The sequence below is a fragment of the Oncorhynchus mykiss genome, chromosome 16, assembly GCF_013265735.2.
Source record: "Oncorhynchus mykiss isolate Arlee chromosome 16, USDA_OmykA_1.1, whole genome shotgun sequence".
In the NCBI taxonomy this organism is placed as follows: domain Eukaryota; kingdom Metazoa; phylum Chordata; class Actinopteri; order Salmoniformes; family Salmonidae; genus Oncorhynchus; species Oncorhynchus mykiss.
This window is the reverse complement of record NC_048580.1, coordinates 60653081-60677373: the sequence shown is the minus strand read 5'-3', so window position 1 is coordinate 60677373 and position 24293 is coordinate 60653081. Positions and strand designations below refer to the sequence as shown.

The window sequence follows — 24293 nt, the reverse complement described above, 5'->3', positions numbered from 1 at the left end:
CTCCCATTGAGAGCAGTCGATGGAAATACCAAACCAAAAGAAAGGACAAAGTCATCTCTGATGGTATGCAACGGCAAATATGTTCCCCTAAAAAGTATTCTACAATTGCTAGCAGCTGTTTATCATACATCTGCTTTGTCGATGACAATCTGAAGCTTCAGTTTACTTCCCAAGCTTCATTCCTTGAGTGTGTGCTGGTTTTCTTCCTGACCGTCTTAGTCAATTCTTTTTGCTCTTTACAGACTAGAAATGCAATTTCTCAACCTCATTGCAGGTGTAGGGTTACACCGTCCATTGGGCTCCTCCTGTGCTCATTTCCCTGCCACCATTTCACTCTTCTATCATTACAAAATCTGTGTTATTCATAAATCAACTGAGTGCCTTTGTGCGATACTGATCCCCTAAGTTGGAGTGGTCAAACATGCTTATGTCACTGCTCCTTTGCCTTTCGTGAAGGGATGGAAGATCAGAACCTCTAATACAATCAGTATGTTCAGTCAGCTGCAGTTCAGGCTCCAAGTGACCTAAATATCCCGCCATCTAACAACTTATCTTCAACCTGATCAACACCTGGGGTGTATTCATTACTTCTTTCAACAGAAACGGTTTACTATCCAAACGATTGCAATCGGAATGAAACAAGGAGGGACCTACCATAATTTATCCAATAGAAACTTGTTTTGTAGCAAACGGTTTTTGCAAAACATTTAGCAACAATTGGCATAATGAATACACCTGAGCTTACAATGGCAGCCTTACCCTCTAACATACAGACGCCTCAATCAACTGGGTTGTGTTCAGTGGGCACTAAACATGAGGAATGAATGTCCAATAAGAACATGCATTTTCATGCCTACTGAACACAACCATGATCCTGCCCAACACAAGTCCATTGTTGATAGAGGAACAGTTGCTTTTGAGGAATTTATTACAAATACAACTAATTGTAATATAAATCTATACAATTTTTGCTTCAGGACAGTACTTAAGTTACAGATCATGGAACTAATGGAAAACAATTTAGCATTTTCATGAGTCACAACAAACAGGGTGTGGCAGTAATACTAAAATCTTTAAAGGGATACTTTGGGGTTTTGGCCATGAAACCCTTTATCTACTTCCCCAGAGTAAGATGATCTCGTGGGTACCATTTATGTCTCTGCATGCAGTATGAAGGAAGTTGCTAACGACTGGAAGTCTATGGTATCTGCTAGCATGCTAACAGATACCCATAAACTTCCAGTCATTGTGCCAACACTAGTTACCATTGGCTTACAAAACTAGCTTTAACTTCCTTCATACCTGACACAGATATATAGAAATGGTATCCACGAGTTAATCTGACACTAGGGAAGTAGAAAAAGGGCCTTATTGGCAAAATCCCTAAGAATCCCTTTTAATGTCTTAATTACATCAAAATGTGGGGCAGAACTGATACAATAGTGCACAGAGAAAGCTCTGAACATAAAAAAAATATTAGCTTGAGACGGTCATCATGAACAAATTGGAGGGGCTTGGCCTTCCAAATCTCAGTTCTTCCTTGCAGCTGACCATGTCTGTTGTGTTGGCATTAGTTGGCACTGGTGGAGTGGACTCGTAGAGGATGCAGATGGAGCCATCCTCTCCTATCCGATAGGACACCTCGTACGGATCGACCCACATCGTCAGTTCACTGGGCAGGAGTGAGAAGAGTTGTTCTCGAGTGAGTCCAATGGTGCAAGCTGCTTGGCCAATCAAGGGGTCCATTTTGTGGTTGATCCTGAGACATCTGTACCCCGAGCCTTTGCATGGAGCCTGGGGGAACCAGTGGTGTTGGTAGTGCTCTGTAAGAGGGCAATGAGAGCAAAGCATTAGACCCAGCTCAGAGGTAATTAAGCTAGTTTGCTTAATAGTAACTAACTAGTAGTCTATAGGCTCTGAAATGTCAACAACACAACAATGGCTTTTACATAGCTAGCTACATACTCTACCTGCTAAAGCTTCCTCCAAGGAATGGGTGAACTCTTTCAGTAGGTCTTCCGACAAGTATCCAGTTGCTCTCAGCAATCTGGCAACAAAGCTGGCCGCTGTTGAGACTTCAGTTTTAATTTTCGAAGCAGATGCTATTTATCTCATCAGCCAGACGTTGAATAGCAACGAGCCCAAGTTGGCTCTATATCCGAAATGTCAAGCTAAATGTAGACTTTCCTCCGTTGAAACAAAGGCTACACAACAAGGTCCAGAGACAACCAGTTGCCGTTTGTATTTCTTTTGTCCAGTTGTAAAAGCTAGCTAACGTCAGTTGCAAAACGGAAGCCACAATAATTCACTGAGACAATGTAGGGTTAGGAGCTACAATTTGGCACCTACCAAACGTCCGATAATTTGATTGGATCTAGTGAAAATAAAGAAATAACTTTAGATATAAAACATTTTCAGATAATTAATGTAATGTTCATAGAATATGATAACTTCACCCCTTAGCTGCTAAACATTAGTTTTGCGTCACAAAGCCACATCTACCAATCAGACCAAACGTTGTTTAAATGACGGCACAAAGCTTCTTTCTCTATGGTGACACAGCACCTCAATCGAAGAACTCAATCACAGCGCCACCTGTGAGTTTAAAAAATGTACTACATCAAATACCACATTTTACAACTCAGGCCAAAAGCTCTTTCTTGCGGCACTTTACTATTTCTAAACTAAAGCAAGGCATACACCTAATATTGCACACCCTTTTCAGACTACTGAACTGACCCAGCCAAGCTTTACTATGCCAACCTGATTACACATTCATAGTGAGAGAGAGGGAGAGAGAGAGAGCTCTATTATCTATTATCTTATTTTTTATTGTCCATTTCACTTGCTTTGGGAATGTAAACATATGTTTCCCATGCCATCCTGAGTGAGTCTGATCACACCTCTTCAAACTGTCCTGCAGATGATGTCCTGCAGATGAGGATAGTCCACAGATCCATAAAGACTTCAAAAACAAATCCATTTTTGATAAACTCCCATATCTACTGGGTGAAATTCCACAGTGTGCCATCACAGCAGCAAGATTTGTGACCTGTTGCCACAAGAAAAGGGCAGCCAGTGAAGAACAAACACCATTGTAAATACAACCCATATTTATGCTTATTTATTTTCCCTTGTGTACTTTAACCATTTGTACATAGTTACAACACTGTATATATATAATTTGACATTTGTAATGTCTTTATTGTTTTGAAACTTCTGTATGTGTAATGTTTACTGTTAATTTGTATTGTTTATTTCACTTTTGCATATTATCTACCTCACTTGCTTTGGCAATGTTAACACATGTTTCCCATGCCAATAAAGCCTCTTGAATTGAAATTGAATTGTCACCCCACCCAGTACTAAACACACCCAGGTCAAACAACTGCACTGCTCCTCCATCATTGAGAGGGATAAATTCACAGAGCTGGAGAGGGACATGGTGGAGCTCAGAGAGCTAGTCCACACAATCCAGACAGAACAAACTCACAAAACAGACCAGCACAACAACACGCCCCCAACAAGACCCGGAGGGCAGAAGGTGGAGATGGACGGCTGTCTGAGAGAGCTGGCTGCTCTACGGACTGAGGTGAGAGAACTTAAAGAGGCACACATGGCACTGAAGGAGGTGAGAAAGCTGAGGTGTGAAAGAGAGCAAGACACTCCCCCAGAGAAGCCAGCAGAACAGCCGATCTCAGACCCGGACCACATCCTCAACACCACAACGGGACAGACAACACAGGACACACCAACCCAAAAGACACCCCCCGCTAACAGCCCCCCTGTCAGCTCCCCTGATAGCTCTCTTGACAACCCCCACACATCCACTGAGGACACACAAAAGCCAGAGATTGTGCTCCTCATTGACTCAAATGGCAAATACATTCAAGAGGTTAAACATTTTCCCAAACACAAAGTGGCTAAACTCTGGTGTCCAAACACTAGGCATGCCCTGGCGCTGTTGTCAGAGGGCAGACTAGGGTCCCCCAGCCACATCATAATTCACACAGGCACAAATTACCTGAGGGCCCAGCAGGAAAGGGTGGCCACAGCACTCAAGGGAGTGACTGAAAAAGCTTATTTCACTTTCCCCAAATCTCCAACATGCTACCACAAAAAAAAACATTCACCCTGTCACCATACAACGGGTGAATGCAAGAACTTCGTAAGACTGTGCCTCAAAACCTAATGTCTACCTGGCCCACCACCATCCTGGATTTAAACAGCCTTTACGACTAGGTCCACCTACAATGCATGTCACGACTCCTACCGAAGGTGGCTCCCCTTCCTGTTTGGGTGGCGCTCGGCGGTCGTCGTCATCGGCCTACTAGCTGCCACTGATCCCTTTTTTCCCCTTTTCTGTTTATTGGTTTCACCTATGTTTGGTTTAGGCTGATTGGTTGCTGGTTGTGCGGGATTGTTCGATGTACATGTGTACACGTGTCTGTGTGTCACGGTTTTCCCATGTGTTTGGGTTTTTTGCTGGACTGTTTAAGTCCCCCGTGTTTGGGGCATTTGTTTTGGTTGGTGTCTGTTGACCGTTGTGGTGCATTAAAAGTTAGCACTACCCTGAACTCTCTGCTTCCTGCACCTGACTTCTTCCCCACTACACCCCGGGCGTTACAGAATCCCGCACCTTCAATATGGAGTCAGCAGGAGCAGCTGCCAACCCCCTCCCATCGATGGAGGAACATGTCCTCCATCGGATAGGATCGGCGATGGACCAGATGATGGAGAGAATGGACCGATGGGAGACGAGTGGTCTCCTCTCTGCACCTTTGGTTCCTCCAGCGCTGGATCCACCTTCTCCTCCCTCCCCCTCCGGCTTCGGCGCTCTCCGTCTTGCGCTCCCGAGGGATTATGATGGAGCGGCGGCGAGGTGTTAGGGGTTCTTGCTCCAACTTGAACTGTACCTGGCGACCGTGAGGCCCACTCCCTCGGGAGCGGAGAGGGTGAGTGTCCTCGTCTCCTGCCTGACGGGTCGTGCTCTGGAGTGGGCAAACGCGGTCTGGAATGGCCCAGACTCGGCATAGGAGCACTACCCAGAATTCACCCGCCGCTTTCGTGCCGTGTTTGATCACCCTTCAGAGGGCCGAGTGACTGTTCCACCTTAGGCAGGAGAAGAGGAGCGCACATGATTACGCGTTGGAGTACCGGACCTTGGCCGCTGGGGCTGGGTGGAACGACAGGGCCCTGATAGACCACTACAGGTGAGGTCTCCGGGAGGACATCCGCAGGAGCTAGCATGTCGGGACACCACTCTCTCCCTTGATGAACTCATAGACATGTCTATCCGGCTGGACAATCTGCTGGCTGCCCGCGGGCGTTCGGAGAGGGTCCTGTTCGTTCCACCACCTAGCACTCCCGCTCCCATTCCTATGGAGTTAGGGGGGGCCGTGCCGAGGGGTACCGGAGGAGGAGTCTCCCCCTTCACCAGCTGTGGTCGGAGAGGACACACTGACGATCGGTGCTGGGGGGGCCCGTCTGGGAGTCGAGAGGGCAGGCGGAACACTTCTCGGTCACCCCAGGTGAGTCAGCACCAAACTCACCTAGAACCGTTTCATGTGTCCTCAGGCCGGTGGTAGCTGGTACCCTGCAGGACGATGAGGTTCCGGAGGTCCCTCCGCCCCCTCTGGACATCGAAGGGTCCCCGGCGTACACGATACGGGCCATTCTGGACTCGAGACGCCGGGTGAGGGGCCTGCAGTACCTCATGGACTGGGAGGGGTACGGTCCGGAGGAGAGGTGCTGGGTACCGGTGGGGGACATCTTGGACCCGCCTGCTGGTTGTGCGGGATTATTCGATGTACATGTGTACACGTCTGTATGTCATGGTTGTCCGTGTGTTTGAGTTTTTTGCTGGACTGTTTAAGTCCCCGTGTTTGGGGCATTTGTTTTGGTTGGCATCTGTTCACCGTTGTGGTGCATTAAAAGTTTGCGCTACCCCGAACTCTCTGCTTCCTACGCCTGACTTTTTCCCCACTACACCCCGGGCGTTACAATGCAGCAATCCCAACTTTTGCCAGGACTCTGAAGGATGTCACCCTCAACCGTAGCCCCAGCACCTCACACAGGAGCAACAGAGTAACGGACACCCCGCCCAGACCAGCGAGACACCCTCCCAGACCTGCGAGACCCCCTCCTGAAGGACCTGCACAAAGAGAACCCACGCCAAGAGGACCTACACCCAGACTACAGCATCACCAGCCACACCCCAACCAGCTACGACTACACCAAGCAAACCCTGGCCACACCCAGTATAGGCCCCCCCATATCAGACCTATTCCCCTTCTGCCCACCCCATGTCCCCCGCCCCTGTGACAAGGACCTCAACATGACAACAGGACATATGCCTAGGCCGTGAGCAGAGTAACAGGCCCAGCTTATTACACCCGCCCAAGCCCCATCCTGCGACCTAAGAGGTATGTATCAGATGCTTAACATGCTCTGCTCACACCTACTGTGATGGTCCGGGCCTAAACCACACAAAACTACACTAGACACAATGGAACACAAATCGTTTACTATCTCATCCTGAAATATACAAGATCTGAGGTAGTCTGCCTTTGTCCTAAAGAACAGGAACCCAGACTTCATCACAGAAATTGGAAATACAGACATTGACATCCTACAAGAACCATGGTATAAAGGAGATGGACCCACTGGTTTGCCTTATAGGTTACAGAGAGCTGGTAGTCCCATCCACCAAACTACCAGGTGTGAAACAGGGAAATATGCTAATTAGAGCAGACCTAACCCACTTTATCACTGACCTCAACCCAGAGTCTCTTAGAGCATTCACAGTCAGTCCACTGACACCCCTATCAGATCACACAAAATCACACTCTACTTGAACAGAGCTATGCTCAATCATGAAGCATCAAAGCCAAAGGAACTGAATAATATTAAGAAATACTATAGCTGGAAGGAAAGTAGTGTGTAAATATACCAAAAAACAATTAGGCAACAGTAAATTCAATCCCTTCTAAATAATTTTCTGGACAAAATGTTTCACTGTAATAGGGAAGGAGTAAACTTGGCAGTAGAAAACCTAAACAGTCAATTTGACCTCTCAGCTTCCCTATCAAATCTAAAAATGTCAAGCAGATAAACCAAAAAAATTAACAACAATGACAAATGGTTTGATGAAGAATGCAAAAACCAAAGAAAATATCCTCAATGTACAACGTAAAACACCAAATAATGCATGCAGAGCAGAATTAGGCCGATACCCGCTAATTATCGAAATCCAGAAAAGAGACGTTAAATTCTACAACCTGGAACCTGGAGAAGAGCCCCCTAAGCAAGCTGGTCACAAACACAAACAGACCCCACAGAGCCCCAGGACAGCAACACAATTAGACCCAACCAAATCATGAGAAAACAAAAAGAGAATTACTTGACACATTGGAAAGAATTTACGAAAAAACAGAGCAAAATGGAATGGTATTTGCCCCTAAACAGAGAGTACACAGTGGCATAATACCTGACCACTGTGACTGACCCATAATTAAGGAAAGATTTGACTATGTACAGACTCAGTGAGCATAGCCTTGCTATTGAGAAAGGCCGCCGAAGGCAGACCTCGCTACCTCGCTAGACAGGCTATGTGCACACTGGCCACAAAATGAGGTGGAAACTGAGCTGCACTTCCTAACCTCCTGCCAAATGTATGACCATATTAGAGACACATTTTTCCCTCAGATTACACAGATCCACAGAGCATTTTTTTTAAATCTGATTTTGATAAATTCCCATATCTATTGGGTGAAATACCACAGCAACAAGATTTGTGACCTGTTGCCACAAGAAAAGGGCAACCAGTGAACAACAAACACCATTATAAATACAACCTATTTTTATGTGTATTTATTTTCCTTTTTGTACTTCAACTATTTGCACATCATTACAACACTGTACATAGACATAATTTGACATTTTAAATGTCTTTATTCTTTTGTGAGTGAAATGTTTACTGTACATTTATTGTTTATTTAACTTCTGTTTATTATCTATTTCACTTGCCAATAAATTTACATTTAATTGAGATAGACAGCCCAGCAAAATAGTCTTTGCTCTGTTTTATTGCCTCTGTTTATGCTAATGACTGTAAATATAATGGACACTATAGCTACAGTTACCCATAGCTGGCTAGCTAGTTTTATAATTTGATCGGAAGTTGATGATATTGCTATGCAACCTCTTGCTAGCTTGTTAGCATAACAAATGACTAGCTATACATTTCAGCTGTGTTCGTAAATTCAGAGCGAGTTGCCTGTTACAAATTCAGAGCGCAGCTCTGGTTGAGGTGTCATAACAGCAGTCAAGCTCACAAGCTAGCTTCCAGACACAAATGCGAGAAGGCCTCACTCTGACCATTTTACTCACCCAAGCGGAGCTGGTTAGGCTTTTTTCATGTTATCCAGAGCTTTGGTGACAGTCACTGTGCTGCTTGTGTTGCAGTGCTGTGCTGCAGTTTAACTTTAGTCCATCGGGCTCGAACCAGGGACCCTCTGACAACTGACACCCACGAAGCATCGTTACCCATCGCGCCACAAAAGCCACGGCAGAGTAAGGGGAACAACTACTTCAGGTCTCAAAGCGAGTGATGTCACCCGATTGAAACGCTATTAGCACACACCACCGCTAGCCATTTCACATTGGTTACACTCACCCCCCTTTTGACCTCCTCCTTTTCCGCAACAACCAGTGATCCGGGTCACGGCACCAATGTAACAGTTCAACTTTAGTCCGTCCCCTCGCCCCTACCCGGGCTCGAACCAGGGACCCTCTGCACACAGACAACTGACACCCACGAAGCATCGTTACCCATCGCGCCATAAAAAACACTGCCCTTGCAGAGCAAGGGGAACAACTACTTCTCAGAGCGAGTGAGTCCACCGATTGAAACACTATTAGCGTGCACCACCGCTAACTAGCTAGCCATTTCACATCGGTTACACTTGCAACAATTGAATTATGCCAACACCGGCCATATTCAACAGGTGTTGAGCGTGAGAGCTTCCGATTGGCGCAGTGGTCTAAGGCACTGCATCTCAGTGATAGGGACATCACTACAGACATCGTGGTTCAAATCCAGGCTGTATCACAACCGGCTGTGATTGGGAGTCCCATAGGGTGGTGCACAATTGACCCAGCGTCATCACGGTTTGGCCGGTAAATAAAAAATGTGTGACTTGCCTAGTTATAAACAAAAATATATATATATATATTCTGTGCTCTGACAGACTGGAGTACTCTGAAATTGGAGTAGATAGTGAATGTACTATTTTCCACTTAGCTAAGAATGACGTGAATAATCAAGTCAATAAACGTTGGGTAGTTCGTTAGATAGCATGTATATAACTGGCAAGTTCGATGTATTAGTAGCCAATTAACGTTAGGTAGCTAGCTAACCTACTGCTGTAATGATATGCTATGCGGTTTTTAAGGACAGCATAGCCAACATAAAATGTAGCGTAACTTATTTGAAAAGTAATTACTTTATTACATTGCTCAACATTTTCTTAACATTTGTCATAATTAGTTAAAGCAATGAAATTGTATCCGCTCTTGCCGGACTTCGGCTGCATTTTTACACTAAATTTTTTTCAAATCTGAAAACGTAGTGAAGCCACGCCCATTTTAGGAAGAATTTTATTATAAATAGGGCCCACTGCTTATATACTTTGTATTTTCGCGAAAGAAGTACGACACCCGAGAACTTTTGGCATACTAACTATATCCTTACTATGACCAATAAACATACTCAATTTACATCACAAAAAAAATGTACTGTTAGTATTAGTATTTGAACGCAGCTCAAAACTCTTCTCTTTGTTGTCACGGCCTTGTTTGAGTTTGCGGAGATCTATATTAGTCTCAGCCATTGGTATGTATGGCTGGTTAAAGTAACAGTGGGATAAACTATATAAGGTCAGCTGACGCTTAAACCGACTAGCAAAAGCCTAAAACTGACCCAAACCAAATTGTTTATACATTCTGAAGTTAAATGTCGATTTGGGTGTCAAACGTGTCATTATAGACTTAACCAGCAACAGTGCAGTTACAGATGAAGCTGAAGGACAGTTATGTCACTGTGATTGTTTGGTAACTCCCCTTGATCACCACCTGGTGGACATACTCACGCTGCACTAAGCACAGGAAAGGAAACTTTCAGAGCAAAGTAAAGCTGGGTGTAAGCATTGCGGTTCATGGGACAGTTGTGTGCTGTAGCAGCAGAACTCGTTTGAATAATCTCGTCATCACTAATCTGAGGTATGTTTTAATTACAGCCTTTCTCTATTGGGTAATATTGGATTTGTAATGGAATTTTGTTTTGAATATCGCAAGGTCATCTATCACCGGTAGCATTCGTTTCCTGGCTAGCTAACTAGCTAGGAAGACCTTGATTTCACCATTTCCACAGGCACTCAACATGTCTTTTGACAGTCTGTCCAGGGGAAAGATGGCCCTATCGTCGTTGGGTGTGTTGACTGCAGGAGGTGCAGTGTTGCTCAGATGCTTCACCAGACGGTGAACGCATCAGATCTGGAGTTTCACCCACCATTTTACCCATGGACTCAGTGGCATGCTGTCATCTCTTGATCATGCCAGGTTAGATCACCTCCTTTATAATATTATCACTCATGTGAGGGGATGTTTAAATGGCTCCCTGAGAAACACGTTGAGGTTACACAATTCTCTCATGCCTCTGTTGTTTTGTCCCACAGTATCTGACTTGGATATCAGGTGTTTTCTGCCTGTCATAGTATGGAATACATGGCCTTCTGAAACCTTGTAGAAGTCTTGCAGACATAAGCTGAAGTCAAGGTGCTTGCTGAAAAGGTGAGAGCAAATGACTTGTGTTACTAAAGCATACATTCCAAAATATAGCAATCAGCTGTTTTTATAACATCTACTAATGAGAAATACAAAAAATGAATGTTGACGCATGTTTTCCCAGTAGATGGCCCTGACGACTCTGTAGAGATGTTGACACGTCAAGGGACTACTTCGGACTACTTCTCCAAGATTCCCCAAACAAGAGGCTGCTCGTGTGTCGAACAATGGAGCCCTACCCCCTGACCTCAGCTACATTGTCAATGCCAGGTAATGGGTGATTCTGTAGGCTGTTTAAAATAGGTTCACCCCAAGCAAGGTCTAAAATGTACATATCAAATGTATTTATATAGCCCTTCTTACATCAGCTGATATCGCAAAGTGCTGTACAGAAACCCAGCCTAAAACCCCAAACAGCAAGTAATGCAGGTGTAGAAGCACGGTGGCTAGGAAAAACTCCCTAGATAGGCCAAAACCTAGAGAGGAACCAGGCTATGAGGGTGGCCAGTCCTCTTCTGGCTGTGCCGGGTGGAGATTATAACAGAACATGGCCAAGATGTTCAAATGTTCATAAATGACCAGCCTGGTCAAATAATAATAATAATAATAATCGCAGTAGTTGTCGAGGGTGCAGCAAGTCAGCACCTCAGGAGTAAATGTCAGTTGGCTTTTCATAGCCGATCATTAGGAGTATCTCTACCGCGCCTGCTGTCTCTAGAGAGTTGAAAACAGCAGGTCTGGGACAGGTAGCACGTCCGGTGAACAGGTCAGGGTTCCATAGCCGCGGGCAGAACAGTTGAAACTGGAGCAGCAGCACGGCCAGGTGGACTGGGGACAACAAGGAGTCATCATGCCAGGTAGCCCTGAGGCATGGTCCTGGGGCTCAGGTCCTCCGAGAGAGAGAAAGAAAGAGAGAATTAGAGAGAGCATACTTAAATTCACACAGAACACCGGATAAGACAGGAGAAGTACTCCAGATATAACAAACTGACCCTAGCCCCCTGACACACAAACTACTGCAGCATAAATACTGGAGGCTGAGACAGGAGGGGTCAGGAGACACTGTGGCCCCATCCGATGATACCCCCGGACAGGGCCAACCCCACCGGACAGGGATATAACCCCACCCACTTTGCCAAAGCACAGCCCCCACACCACTAGAGGGATATCTTCAACCACCAACTTACCATCCTGAGACCAGGCCGAGTATAGCCCACAAACATATGACTGTTTACACAGGTTTAGTTCCTTGCTTTGAATCTAGGGACATTTGTAGCTTTCACCTAACCCTCCCTGTTATGGCCCATTTCGCTAATTCTGCTGCCTTTATAGATTATAAGCACAAGTGAATAGCTGAAGGACGTATCCAAAATGGCATAGAAGTAAGACGTTTTTGTCCCGTGTAAATATTCTGTTTTTTGGGGGCGTTTTCTGTGTGCATTTCAATATATTGAAATCTCTTTTTTTTTTTACATTTTAGAATTAAATATACCTTCCTGCAACCCGCCTCACCCAATATGGTATGGATCTGATATTTTTTAGACCTTATAACTGGAACCTCAAGAAGTTAGCCAGCTAATTAGCTACTAGCTATTTAGTCATTGTTAGCCACTGCTGGCGGTCTTTACCTTTAGCTCAGACACCAGCTGCTTTAGCCCGGATAATACCTGCCAGTCTGCACAGCGTGATATCAGCCCTGAGCATATCGTTCTGCTTTTTTCCGCTACATTACCGGATTCCTGCCGCAAGATCTGGACCATCAAACCTGATCATCGCAGCTAGCTAGCTGCTACCGAGTGGCTATTGTGGCTAAAGGCCTTGTCCAGAAGCAAGCACCAGTTAGCCTCGAGCTAGGCCCATCTCTCAGCTAGCAAACAATGTACACCAACTACAATACCTCTCTTGCCAATTGGCCTGGACCCTTTGTCGACAAGGAGCCCCGCCGATCCATCACTGCTGGTCTGCTGACGTAATTCAGCCTATGTGCTCTCAACCGGCCTCTGTCGGTGAAGACCTATCTGCTAGCCCTGGCCCACTAGCCTTTTGAACTCCTGCTCGCCTAGTGTAGTAACGACTACTGAACGGCGCCCTGTTTCATCTATTGCTGCTCATTGGACCCTATGATCACCCTCGGCTACACAGCTGATGCCTGCTGGACTGTTCATTAACACGGTACTTAATTTTGTTTATCTGTCCAGAGTCTGTGTGTAGCTAACTGACCCTCTCTGCCCATTCATCGCCATTTACCCATCGTTGTCTTAGCTCTCCCAATCAACACCTGTGATTGCTTTATGCCTCTCTCTCTAATGTCAATATTCCTTGTATACTGTTGTTTAGGGTAGCTCTCATTGTTTTATTTTACTGCGGAGCCCCTAGTCCCGCTCAACATGCCTCAGATAGCTCCTTTGTCCCAGCCGCCACACATGCGGAGACCGCACCTAGCTTAACTGGCGCCTCCAGACATGCAACCTCTCTCATTGTCACTCAATGCCTAGGTTTACCTCCACTGTACTCGCACCCTACCATACCCTATGCCCTGAATAAATCCTACCACGCCAAGAAATCTGCACCTTTTTATTCTCTGTTCTGAATGCCCTAGATGACCAGTTCTTATAACCTTTAGCCGTACCCTCATCCTACTCCTCCTCTGTTCCTCTGGTGATGTAGAGGTTAACCCAGGCCCTACGTGTCCCCAGACACTCTCATTTGTTGACTTCTGTAACCGTAAAATCCTTTGGTTAATGCATGTTAACTTCAGAAACCTCCTCCCTAAGTTTGCTTTATTCACTTCTTTAGCACACTCTGCCAACCCTGATGTCCTAGCCGTGTCTGAATTCTGGCTTAGGAAGGCCACCAAAAATGCAGAAATTTCCATCCCCAATTACATTTTTCATCAAGATAGAACTGCTAAAGGGGGCCTATATGTGAATTGATTGCCCCCCCCCCCCCCCCCCCCCCCCCATCTATCGGCAGAGTTCGTACTGTTAGGTAACCTAAACTGGGATATAGATGACCTTAATCTCACACAAATTATCAATGAACCTACCAGGTACAACCCCAAATCTGTAAACATGGGCACCCTAATAGATGTGATCCTGACCAACTTGCCCTCTAAATACACCTCTGCTGTTTTCAACCAGGATCTCAGCGATCAATTCCTCATTGCCTGCGTCCGTTATGGGTCCGTGGTCAAACGACCACCCCTTATCACTGTCAAGGGTCCCCTAAAACACTTCTGCGAGCAGGCCTTTCTAATCGACCTGGCCCGGGTATCCTGGAAGGATATTGACCTCATCCCGTCAGTAGAGGATGCCTGGTTGTTCTTTAAAGTGCTTTTGTCACCATCTTAAATAAGAATGCCCTTTCAAAAAATTGAGAACTAAGAACAGACATAGCCCTTGGTTCACTCCAGACTTGACTGCCCTTGACCAGCACAAAAACATCCTGTGGTGCACTGCACTAGCATCAAATAGTCCCCGCGATATGCAACTTTTCAGGGAAGCCAGGAACCAATATACACAGACAGTTAGGAAAGCAAAGGCTAGCTTTTTCAAACAGAAATTTGCATTCTGCAGCACTAATTCCAAAAAGTTATGGGACACTAAAGTCCATGGAGAATAAGAGCACCTCCTCCCAGCTGCCCAATTCACTGAGGCTAGGAAACACTGTCACCACCGATAAATCCACAATAATTAAGAATTTCAATAAGCATTTCTCTACGGCTGGCCATGCTTTCCACCTGGCTACCCCAACCCCGGCCAACAGCTCTGCACCCCCTGCAGCAACTGGCCAAAGCCACCGCTTCTCCTTCACCCAAATCCTAACATCTGATGTTCTGATAGAGCTACAAGATCGGGATCCCTACAAATCAGCTGGACTAGACAATCTGGACCATCTCTTCCAGTATTTCTACTTGCACATCCTCATCTGGACACCTATCACTCCAGTGTTATTTGCTAAATTGTAATTACTTCGCCACTATGGCCTATTTATTGCCTTACTTCATTTGCACACACTGTATACAGATTTTTCTATTGTGTTATTGACTGTACGTTTGTTTATCCCACGGGTAACTCTGTGTTGTTTTTGTCGCACTGCTTTGCTTTATCTTGGCCAGGTTGCAGTTGTAATTGAGAACTTGTTCTCAACTGGCCTACCGGGTTAAATAAAGGTGGGGGGAAAAAGGACAGTTGTGAAGGAAATGGTCTTATGAGTGTGCGGTATTCACAATCTGCCTCCGGCTTTCCTTGCAGACATGGAGGAGAGAACTACGTGTTCTCCTTACTGACAGGGTACTGTGACCCCCTGCAGGGGTCGAAGTGAGAGTGGACCTCTACTACAATCGTTATTTCCCTGGCAAGGCCATTGGCTTGGCTCGTCCCATCTTACAACAAGGTTCTAGAGTTTGAGGATGGTGAGTGGTCTACATTGTGTGTAGATTAGACTCTTCTCTTTATCAGACTAGGATATCACACACCTGTACAAAACCACTAGATATGCACTGTGCATGTTCAACGGCAACCCTTTTTCCTGATGACATCGCTCCACACGCACCTCAGCTACTATGAGCCAGGTGGCCAAAGATGTCTGCACCTGCCTGAGGTGGACAGTGTGACCTGAGCATGATCAGAGGAAATGAATGGGACTGAAAGTGTGTGGCTCTCAATTATAGTTCTCTAAGCTGCCTACTTTGTTGAGCAACTAGGTCATACATTTTTTATCTAATGCCGTTGATACTTGTGATGGATGCCAATGACGGTATGCTTTCTTTTTCTTTACAGCTACTCATGGGGTCTGAAATCTAGGTACCATTGGTCTATTACATGAAGAGACACAGGTGCTCACTTTTTGAAGATCTGGAAGATAGATAGCATACAGACCACCAAAATAAGACAGCTCAACTTCATAACCCACTGGAATTGTGATACAGTGAATTATAAGTGAAATAATCTGTAAACAATTGTTGGAAAAATGACTTGTGTCATGCACAAAGTACAGTGGGGCAAAAAAGTATTTAGTCAGCCACCAATTGTGCAAGTTCTCCCACTTAAAAAGATGAGAGGCCTGTAATTTTCATCATAGGTACACTTCAACTATGACAGACAATGAGAGAAAAAATCCAGAAAATCACATTGTAGGACTTTTTAATTAATTTATTTGCAAATTATGGTGGAAAATAAGTATTTGGTCAATAACAAAAGTTTATCTCAATACTTTGTTATATACCCTTTGTTGGCAATGACAGAGGTCAAACGTTTTCTGTAAGTCTTCACAAGGTTTTCACACACTGTTGCTGGTATTTTGGCCCATTCCTCCATGCAGATTTCTTCTAGAGCAGTGCTGTTTTTGGGCTGTTGCTGGGCAACACGGACTTTCAACTCCCTCCAAAGATTTTCTATGGGGTTGAGATCTGGAGACTGGCTAGGCCACTCCAGGACCTTGAAATGCTTCTTACGAAGCCACTCCTTCGTTGCCCGGGCGGTGTGTTTGGGATCATTGTCATGCTGAAAGACCCTGCCACGTTTCATCTTCAATGCCCTTGCTGATGGAAGGGGGTTTTCACTCAAAATCTCACGATACATGGCCCTATTCATTCTTTCCTTTACACGGATCAGTTGTCCTGGTCCCTTTGCAGAAAAACAGCCCCAAAGCATGATGTTTCCACCCCCATGCTTCACAGTAGGTATGGTGTTCTTTGGATGCAACTCAGCATTCTTTGTCCTCCAAACACGACGAGTTAAGTTTTTACCAAAAAGTTATATTTTGGTTTCATCTGACCATATGACATTCTCCCAATCTTCTACTGGATCATCCAAATGCTCTCTAGCAAACTTCAGACGGGCCTGGACATGTACTGGCTTAAGCAGGGGGACAGGGAGTTGGGAGTGTGACTGTTTGAGGTTGTGGACAAGTGTCTTTTTATACTGATAACAAATTCAAACAAGTGCCATTAATACAGGTAATGAGTGGAGGACAGAGGAGCCTCTTAACGAAGAAGTTACAGGTCTGTGAGAGCCAGAAATCTTGCTTGTTTGTAGGTGACCAAATACTTATTTTCCACCATAATTTGCAAATAAATTCATAAATCCTACAATGTGATTTTCTGGATTTTTTTTCTCTCATTTTGTCTGTCATAGTTGAAGTGTACCTATGATGAAAATTACAGGCCTCTCATCTTTTTAAGTGGGAGAACTTGCACAATTGGTGGCTGACTAAATACTTTTTTGCACCACTGTAGATGTCCTAACTGACTTGCCTAAACTGTAGTTTGTTAACAAGAAGTTTGTGGAGTGGTTGATACACTTAGGTTGGCGTCATTTAAAACTAGTTCATGTAAATTTCCGACTTCAACTGTATATCTTTTTATTTTTTACTGGGGTCAACAATTTCAAGTTTTTTTTTTCAGGTCTTTTGAGGTCAGGCTTCATGATTGACAGCACTGAATCAAAATAGGACAGGTGTTAGGAAAACTGGCCTATTATCGCACAAACATTCTGTACACATTTTATGTGCAAATACATAACATACACATACATGTGTAATCAATAAAATGCATTTCCAATGACCAGATTGTTTTTGTGGTAAGGAAGGGGAGGGTGATTAATTACATTATAACCTGATGGTTCTAAGTATTCACCCCCTTGGATTTTTACACATTTTGTTGCGTTAGTTGGATTGAAATATATATTTTGATATACAAAAAATACTCAATGTTAAAATTAAATTCTACAATTTTACTAATTTAATAACTAAAATATAGTTGTCAGGAGTTCAATTTGGATGAACAAATCACATAAATTACATAAAATAACTGTCAGATAATAGGGGTTGACATGATTGTGTAATGACTACCCCTTCCTTTGTCCCCTATATACACACATCTGTAAGGTCCCTAAGTCAAGTATTGAATTTCAAGCACAGACCAGGGAGCTTTTCAAAAGCCTCATAAATAAGGGCCGTAATTGGTAGATGGGTAGCAATAACAAATCAGACATTGAATATCTAAGCATGGTCAAGTTAATAATTATGCTGTGGATGATGTATTAAACCACCCAGACAAATTGAAGATAGTCATCCTTCTGAACTGAAGGACAGGAAGGAAACTGCTCAGGGATATCACAATGAGGCCATTGGTGATTTTAACAGCTACCGTGTTCAATGGCTGTGATAGGAGAAAACTGAGGATGGGTCAACATTATAGTGACTCCATAGTAATGACCTAAATGACAGAATGAAAAGAAGAATACACATACAGAATACAAATAATCCAAAACATGCATCCTGTACTGAAGTAATACTGAGGGGGGAAAACACGGCAAAGTAATTCACTTTTTGGCCTAAATGCAAAGCCTTATGCTTGGGGAAAATCCATTATACTCATTAACTGCCTCCTTATTTTCAAGAATGGTGGTGGCTGCATCATGGTATGGGTGTGCTTGACATCGGCAAAGACGGGAGTTTTTCAGGATACAAAGAAATGGGATGGAGCTAAGGACTGGCAAAACAATAACCTACAACAAAATGTCAAATCTACACTGGAGTTGCTTACCAAGAAGACAGTGAATGTTCCTGAGTGGCCAAGTTGTATTAAATCTGTTTGAAAATATATGGCAAGACTTGAACATTTCTGTCTAGTCCCAAACACCTTGACAGCTTGAAGAATTTTTAAAAGAAACATTACAGGTAAATATATTTTAATCACACTTTGACACAAAATGTGAAAAAAAAACGGGGTGGGGGGGTGAATACTTATGATAGGTTGTGTTTATGAATGGAATTTGGACACTATAGAGAGTTTAGGTCACATGCACAGGGTTGCAGGGTACAGTGAAATTATAAAGTTTTGAGATCCAACAGTGCAGGTCAAGTCTGGGGGGAGGAGGAGCAAGTAGCTGACTAGTGGTGGCTATTCAGCACAATAAATGTCCATTAGGTGGGGGCAGGGCCTGTTGAGGTGGGGGATGTTCATAGGGGGAGCAGCAAGGGGTGGGAATGGTGACAGGGGGAGCCGGTGGGGACTATTCAGCAGCCTCACGGTCTCGGGTATAAGATATTGGATCATCTTTCAGTTTTTGCCATGATGCTCCTATACTGCCTGCGCCTGAGTGATGGAAGCGGGGAGAACAGTCTGCGGGGTCTCTGATGATTTTCTTTGCCTTCCTGCGACACGTGGTGTTGTTGGTGTCCTAGAGGGCAGTCAGTATGCACCCAATGGTGTGATTGGCTGAGTGTACCACCCTCTGTAGTTCCTTGTGGTCAGCGGTGGTGGAGTTGCCGTACCAGGCTGTGATGCAGCCCAACAGTATGCTCTCAATGGTTCTCCTGTATGACACTGTGAGGGCCCTTGGGGACAGGATGAATTTCTTCAGGCTGTCATGCATTCTTCACCAAGTGCTAAACGGTTTTACATTGGACCCCTGATCATGCAATAACTTGGGGCATGCACAAAACCAAAGCAAGCAAAATGACTGATGAACAGCACTGCACTTATGCAATGTACCGTGTATGAGTCAACTTTATTATTTGAAATTAAGTCATTGTAGGATACTGAACACGGTTTGCCACTTTGCTCATCCACATTCCAAAGCATGTCTATTTAGCTTTGAGTTATATTGACTCTACAGGCTCCACTGTAAAATGCTCTGAATGTCAATTGCACAAACACTACAATGAGTAGAGTACAGTATGTAGGAGTGTGCAAGCCCATCTATAGTGCAAAAACATACCTGGCTGTAGTATATCTTAAAACACTGGCCAATTGCTAGTGCATTTATTTTTCTACAATTTTTTAAATCAAATGTATTTTTCATCAATTTTTCAAAGCTGTGATGAGATTTGTCCTTCAACTATTAGTCATAGGGAAGTATAACTGCTTCCAATGTCCAGTGGCAGGTGCATCCATAGAATGGGTCCAAAGTGCATTGAATTCAGTGCAACATTGAAGAGATGTGTACAGCTGTTCCTCTTGCTACACATTGCACTGTCCTGGTTTAAATAAGAGGTTGAGTCATTCCCATTGAGTGCTTTGATAATAAAACATAGTAGGTAGCTTTATAAACATGATTAAAACCAATAAATGTAATGTCTGTCAAAGGTTGAAGTCTCGGTTTGATATGTCGTTAGCTAGCTAGAGGAAACAGAAGCGTCAATATAGCGGAAGTGGTACTGCCCTGAACGATTCTAGGAGCGAGACGGAGGACGGAGGCTGCATCTCTCAGAGAAAAAAAACAGGAATTAGAGCCGTAAATATTGTGAGTTTGTATAAACGGGGACCCGATGAAAGTGCATTTATGTGTTAGGTCTTTATTTATTGTGTTCAATATTACACAGTATATTCGTTTCGGTGTAATTATATTCGTTAGCCATCATGCTAGCTCTCTAAATCAGACAGCGCTCTTCTGAAGTGGGCCGAACAAGGACTTGCTAACTGGCAATCATGACACTTTGTTCTTGCAAGCTTGCTGACCTAGGCCATGTACGCAACTGAAAATCGTTAGCTAACTGTAAGATACTCGTTAGAAGCTGGATAACGTTACATCGTAGTACAAAATAACAATTGACTTGTCCCTATTTAAATGGACATATGAGAAGTCGATAACCCTCAAACATCGTATTTTTCAGCTAGCGAAAGTTAGCTTGCTACTTTCCCGCTAGCCATTATTTGACATATCCTCCACTCTCCTGACGTGCTTAGCTGCTACTAGCTGATCTCTCGACTAACATCCCTACTAGCTATCCGCTAGCAGGCTGAGCACAGGCCTTTGCGGCTAGGTAATAATGTCACAATCTGACCTGCAACGTTAGCGGGATAATTGTGTAGATTGTTGGCAACGCTACATCTATAAGAAAACAATTATTTGTTAGCCTGCTACGTTAAATTATGGTTTTGTTTAACAATAATGGTAACCAAAGTTAGGCCGTTTGAAAAATGCCGTAGCGTTTGTTAGCCAGCTAGTTAGCTACATCAAGCGTTTTACCGCAACGTCGTTAGTTAGCTAAAGCTAGCTAGGCAAATCTCCGCCATCCAGACACCGTTTTAATAATGTAATAACTAAAACGTCAGATAGCAAACCAATATCTTAACTATTGAGACTAAATCATATTTAGTGATTTGGAGCGGGTGAAGAGATCTTAGGGTCGATTGGTTGTTCTGTCAGAATTGGCTAGCTGGAGTAACTAGCTATCTAACTCGACGACATGTAACTAGGTAGCCCAACGGCCCCACGCATTGCTGCCACAGTACTAGACAAGTTACTTGCGAGACCATTTTCAGGAACACCCCACCATGACGAAGTTGTATGGTATCCGGACTCGTACAACAGCGGCCATGCACCAGTAAAAAATGAAGGCCGAGTGTAAAAAAAAAAAATTATATATAAATATATATATATATATATATATATATATATATATATATATATATATATATATATATATATATATATATATATATATATATATATATATATATATATATATATATTTAAAAAAAAGTAGTACGAGCTACATTCAATTGCATTCCTATTTGAATTCATAGTAAATTGCATAATCATGGCCCAAAAGGTAGTATGAAAGTAGGCGATATAATTCTCCCCTAGCCATGAATTTACAAGACTTTCCGAAACTAACCAAGAAGGAACCTACTGCCCCTCTTGCAGGTGTCTCCTCTCAGCAGTTTGAATAAATGCTGTAATTTACCAGTTATATGACGTAGGTATATTTAATGACATAGGTATATTTAATCTCAATAGTCCTTTCCCTCATCTGCACAGACATAAGACAAAAAGAAAAAGTCCCACCTTACTACGTTTCTCTCTCACACAGACTGAAAAATGGACAAGAACGACCTAGTACAAAAGGCTAAGCTCGCTGAGCAGGCAGAGCGCTATGACGACATGGCTGGGGCCATGAAGTCTGTGACGGAGCAGGGCGGGGAACTCTCCAACGAGGAGCGCAACCTGCTGTCAGTGGCCTACAAGAACGTGGTGGGGGCACGCCGCTCATCCTGGCGCGTCATCTCCAGCATCGAGCAGAAGACAGAGGGCAACGAGAAGAAGCAGGCCATGGCCAAGGAGTACCGGGAGAAGATTGAGACCGAGCTGCAGGACATCTGCAATGACGTGCTGGTAAGAATAACTGTTGTGGTCTACCCTGTGAAAGGGGACTTTTTAAATTTCTCGCTAGGCAGATATGCTGAGTTCAACACCAACACATTTCTTTCAGGGACTTCTTGACAAGTACCTAATTGCCAATGCGACTGCAGCTGAGAGCAAGGTTTTCTACCTGAAAATGAAAGGCGACTATTATAGATACCTGTCTGAGGTAGCAGCTGGAGACGCAAAGAAGAGTAAGTAGGCAATAGTTCATTTAGAGTTACATAAAATGGGACAATGCACCAAATCACATCGTCATGACTCGTGAAACTCCTAATGGATCAGATGTGTGCATAGGGGAATATGTTAAAATATTCTCTAAAGATGTGATGAAATGCGCTGCCGCACACTAAGTGCATGTTGGAATCATGGCATTGCTCAAACTCATCTTCTTCCTTGTTCCTTTTTAAAGCCACAGTGGATAACTCCCAGCAGGCATACCAGGATGCTTTCGACATAAGCAAGAAGGAGATGCAGCCCACACACCCCATCAGGCTCGGCCTGGCCCTCAACTTCTCTGTGTTCTTCTATGAAATCCTCAACAACCCAGAGAAGGCCTGCACCCTGGCCAAAACGGTGAGAGTGACTTCAAGTGCCAAGTCATGCAGCCTCATCTTTTACCCCCAAGACAATCAATAGCACAGAGCTTCACTCAAAGCATGCAGAGCCATTGTAGCGTGTCTTGTCTTGACAGTTTCTGCATTTGTATGAAGGGGCCTTGGCACAGTTTGCAAAAAAATGAAATTGGATTTAAAATGGCACCTCTGCTTCAGTTATTTCTGCATGCCACTATTTACCCAAAATGATTAGTGGCAGTGTACATGTGTATAGTTGAGGAATAGCTGTGTACTGGAATAGCTGGTGGCAGTTTTGCATTCTATTCTTAGTGTAATTTACTCTTTACAGGCATTTGATGAAGCCATCGCTGAACTTGACACCTTAAACGAGGATTCCTACAAAGACAGCACCTTGATCATGCAACTACTAAGGGACAACCTGACTGTAAGTTCTGTTTATGTAATCACATTTTTTTGTATAAATAGTAAATGGTTTGATACATCTTCCTCTTGTATTGTCATTTATTCTATAGTAATTTCATTGATGGTTCCAGTTATATGCGTCTGTTTGTAAATTGCTATGGCAATGTGTTTTTTTCTCTCGTTAATTCTAACGTGGAAAGTTCCAAATGCAATTTGGGGAATATAATGTAACAAATCTTTACCTCTTTGTAGCTGTGGACATCGGAAAACCAGGGAGACGAGGGAGAGACCGGAGAAGGAGAAAACTAATGGAATTGCACTGTTAATCCACCTACACTCTTAAACACAAACAGCTTATAAACATCCCCCTCCACTCCATCAGCCCCTCCCCCTTCTGTATGACAAGCAGCCTGAATTGTTCCTGACCAACTAGTTTACCCCTCTCAGGTCACTGAGGCGACAGGGTAATGTTCAGTTGTTAGCAGGTTGTCATTTTGTTTGTGAAAATAATGTGGTTGTATTGAGTAGCGAGTCCATGTTTGTGCGCGCGCGTGCTAGATCATATGTCTGTGTGCCTGTGTGTATGACTGTTTGTGTTGGGGGCCGGGGGGTTGTGAATTCTAATCATCCTTCATTTCTTTGTCCTACCTAGCTGGTTAAACATTTTTCATTCTTTTTTTTTATGGTCATTTTTTTTTAGTGTGATTCGTCATGGTATTTGAAGGTTTTATCTTATGGTTATTAAACTGGCAGTTAATTTTCACCTAACACTGTGATGCTAAGTGTTGCATTTTCTTCCCCACTCCACTATTGCTTGCTTTTGAAGTTCTGACACGCAGTACAATCCTGTATTTAACTAACAGTGCAATTCTGCTGTCTACTCATACAGAAAGGAGGCAGGCTGTATTGTGACACTGGCATCTGGGTGTTTTGCTCTAATCATGATCACAATTTTAACGGTTTGATTAAGGGACCCCTTCGTTCGCCATGTTAGATTTTCTTCCATAAGACATTCCACCAGAATTATATTAGGCATTCTGAAAGGCAGAACTCTATTTGAACAAAGTGTGGATTATTGTCCTAGTGGTGTAACTCACGGTTCAAGATCAAGCGCTGCTTGAACTCGGTACAATGAAAATTTGATGTGCTTAAATGTACCTTGTATTTTGCAAGATTGACTATCTTTCTGTAAAACCTACAGTAACCTTTTTTCAACGTTAATTGAAAATGTCTTATCACACTGTATCAACCCTGCTTGCAAAATATTCCTCTTAAAGCGGTTGTTTTCTCCAATGTTTCTGTGCCTGGGTTTCTC

At 43.8% G+C, this 24293-nt stretch overlaps 2 protein-coding genes and 1 pseudogene across 2 annotated transcripts; 2 read left to right on the top strand and 1 right to left on the bottom strand.

The window, feature by feature from the left end:
- Positions 1–647: 647 nt before the first annotated feature.
- Positions 648–5250, bottom strand: LOC110492473 (protein BTG1). Its single transcript, XM_036945793.1, has 3 exons — positions 5163–5250; positions 1971–2102; positions 648–1823 (listed from the first exon to the last, which is right to left on the bottom strand). The coding sequence occupies exons 1-3, from the start codon at positions 5248–5250 to the stop codon at positions 1477–1479; spliced, it is 567 nt and encodes a 188-aa protein (XP_036801688.1). The 3' UTR covers positions 648–1476.
- A 38-nt stretch (positions 5251–5288) lies between these two features.
- Positions 5289–15460, top strand: LOC118939463 (annotated as a pseudogene).
- Positions 15461–20029: 4569 nt separating this feature from the next.
- LOC100136193 (14-3-3B2 protein) lies at positions 20030–23746 on the top strand. The gene is given in 8 exon segments (NM_001124469.1): positions 20030–20096; positions 21670–21971; positions 22069–22192; positions 22411–22574; positions 22905–22984; positions 22987–22992; positions 22994–23000; positions 23231–23746. Coding segments are annotated over 7 exon segments (732 nt in total). The 5' UTR covers positions 20030–20096; positions 21670–21677; the 3' UTR covers positions 23288–23746.
- The last annotated feature ends 547 nt before the right edge of the window (positions 23747–24293 follow it).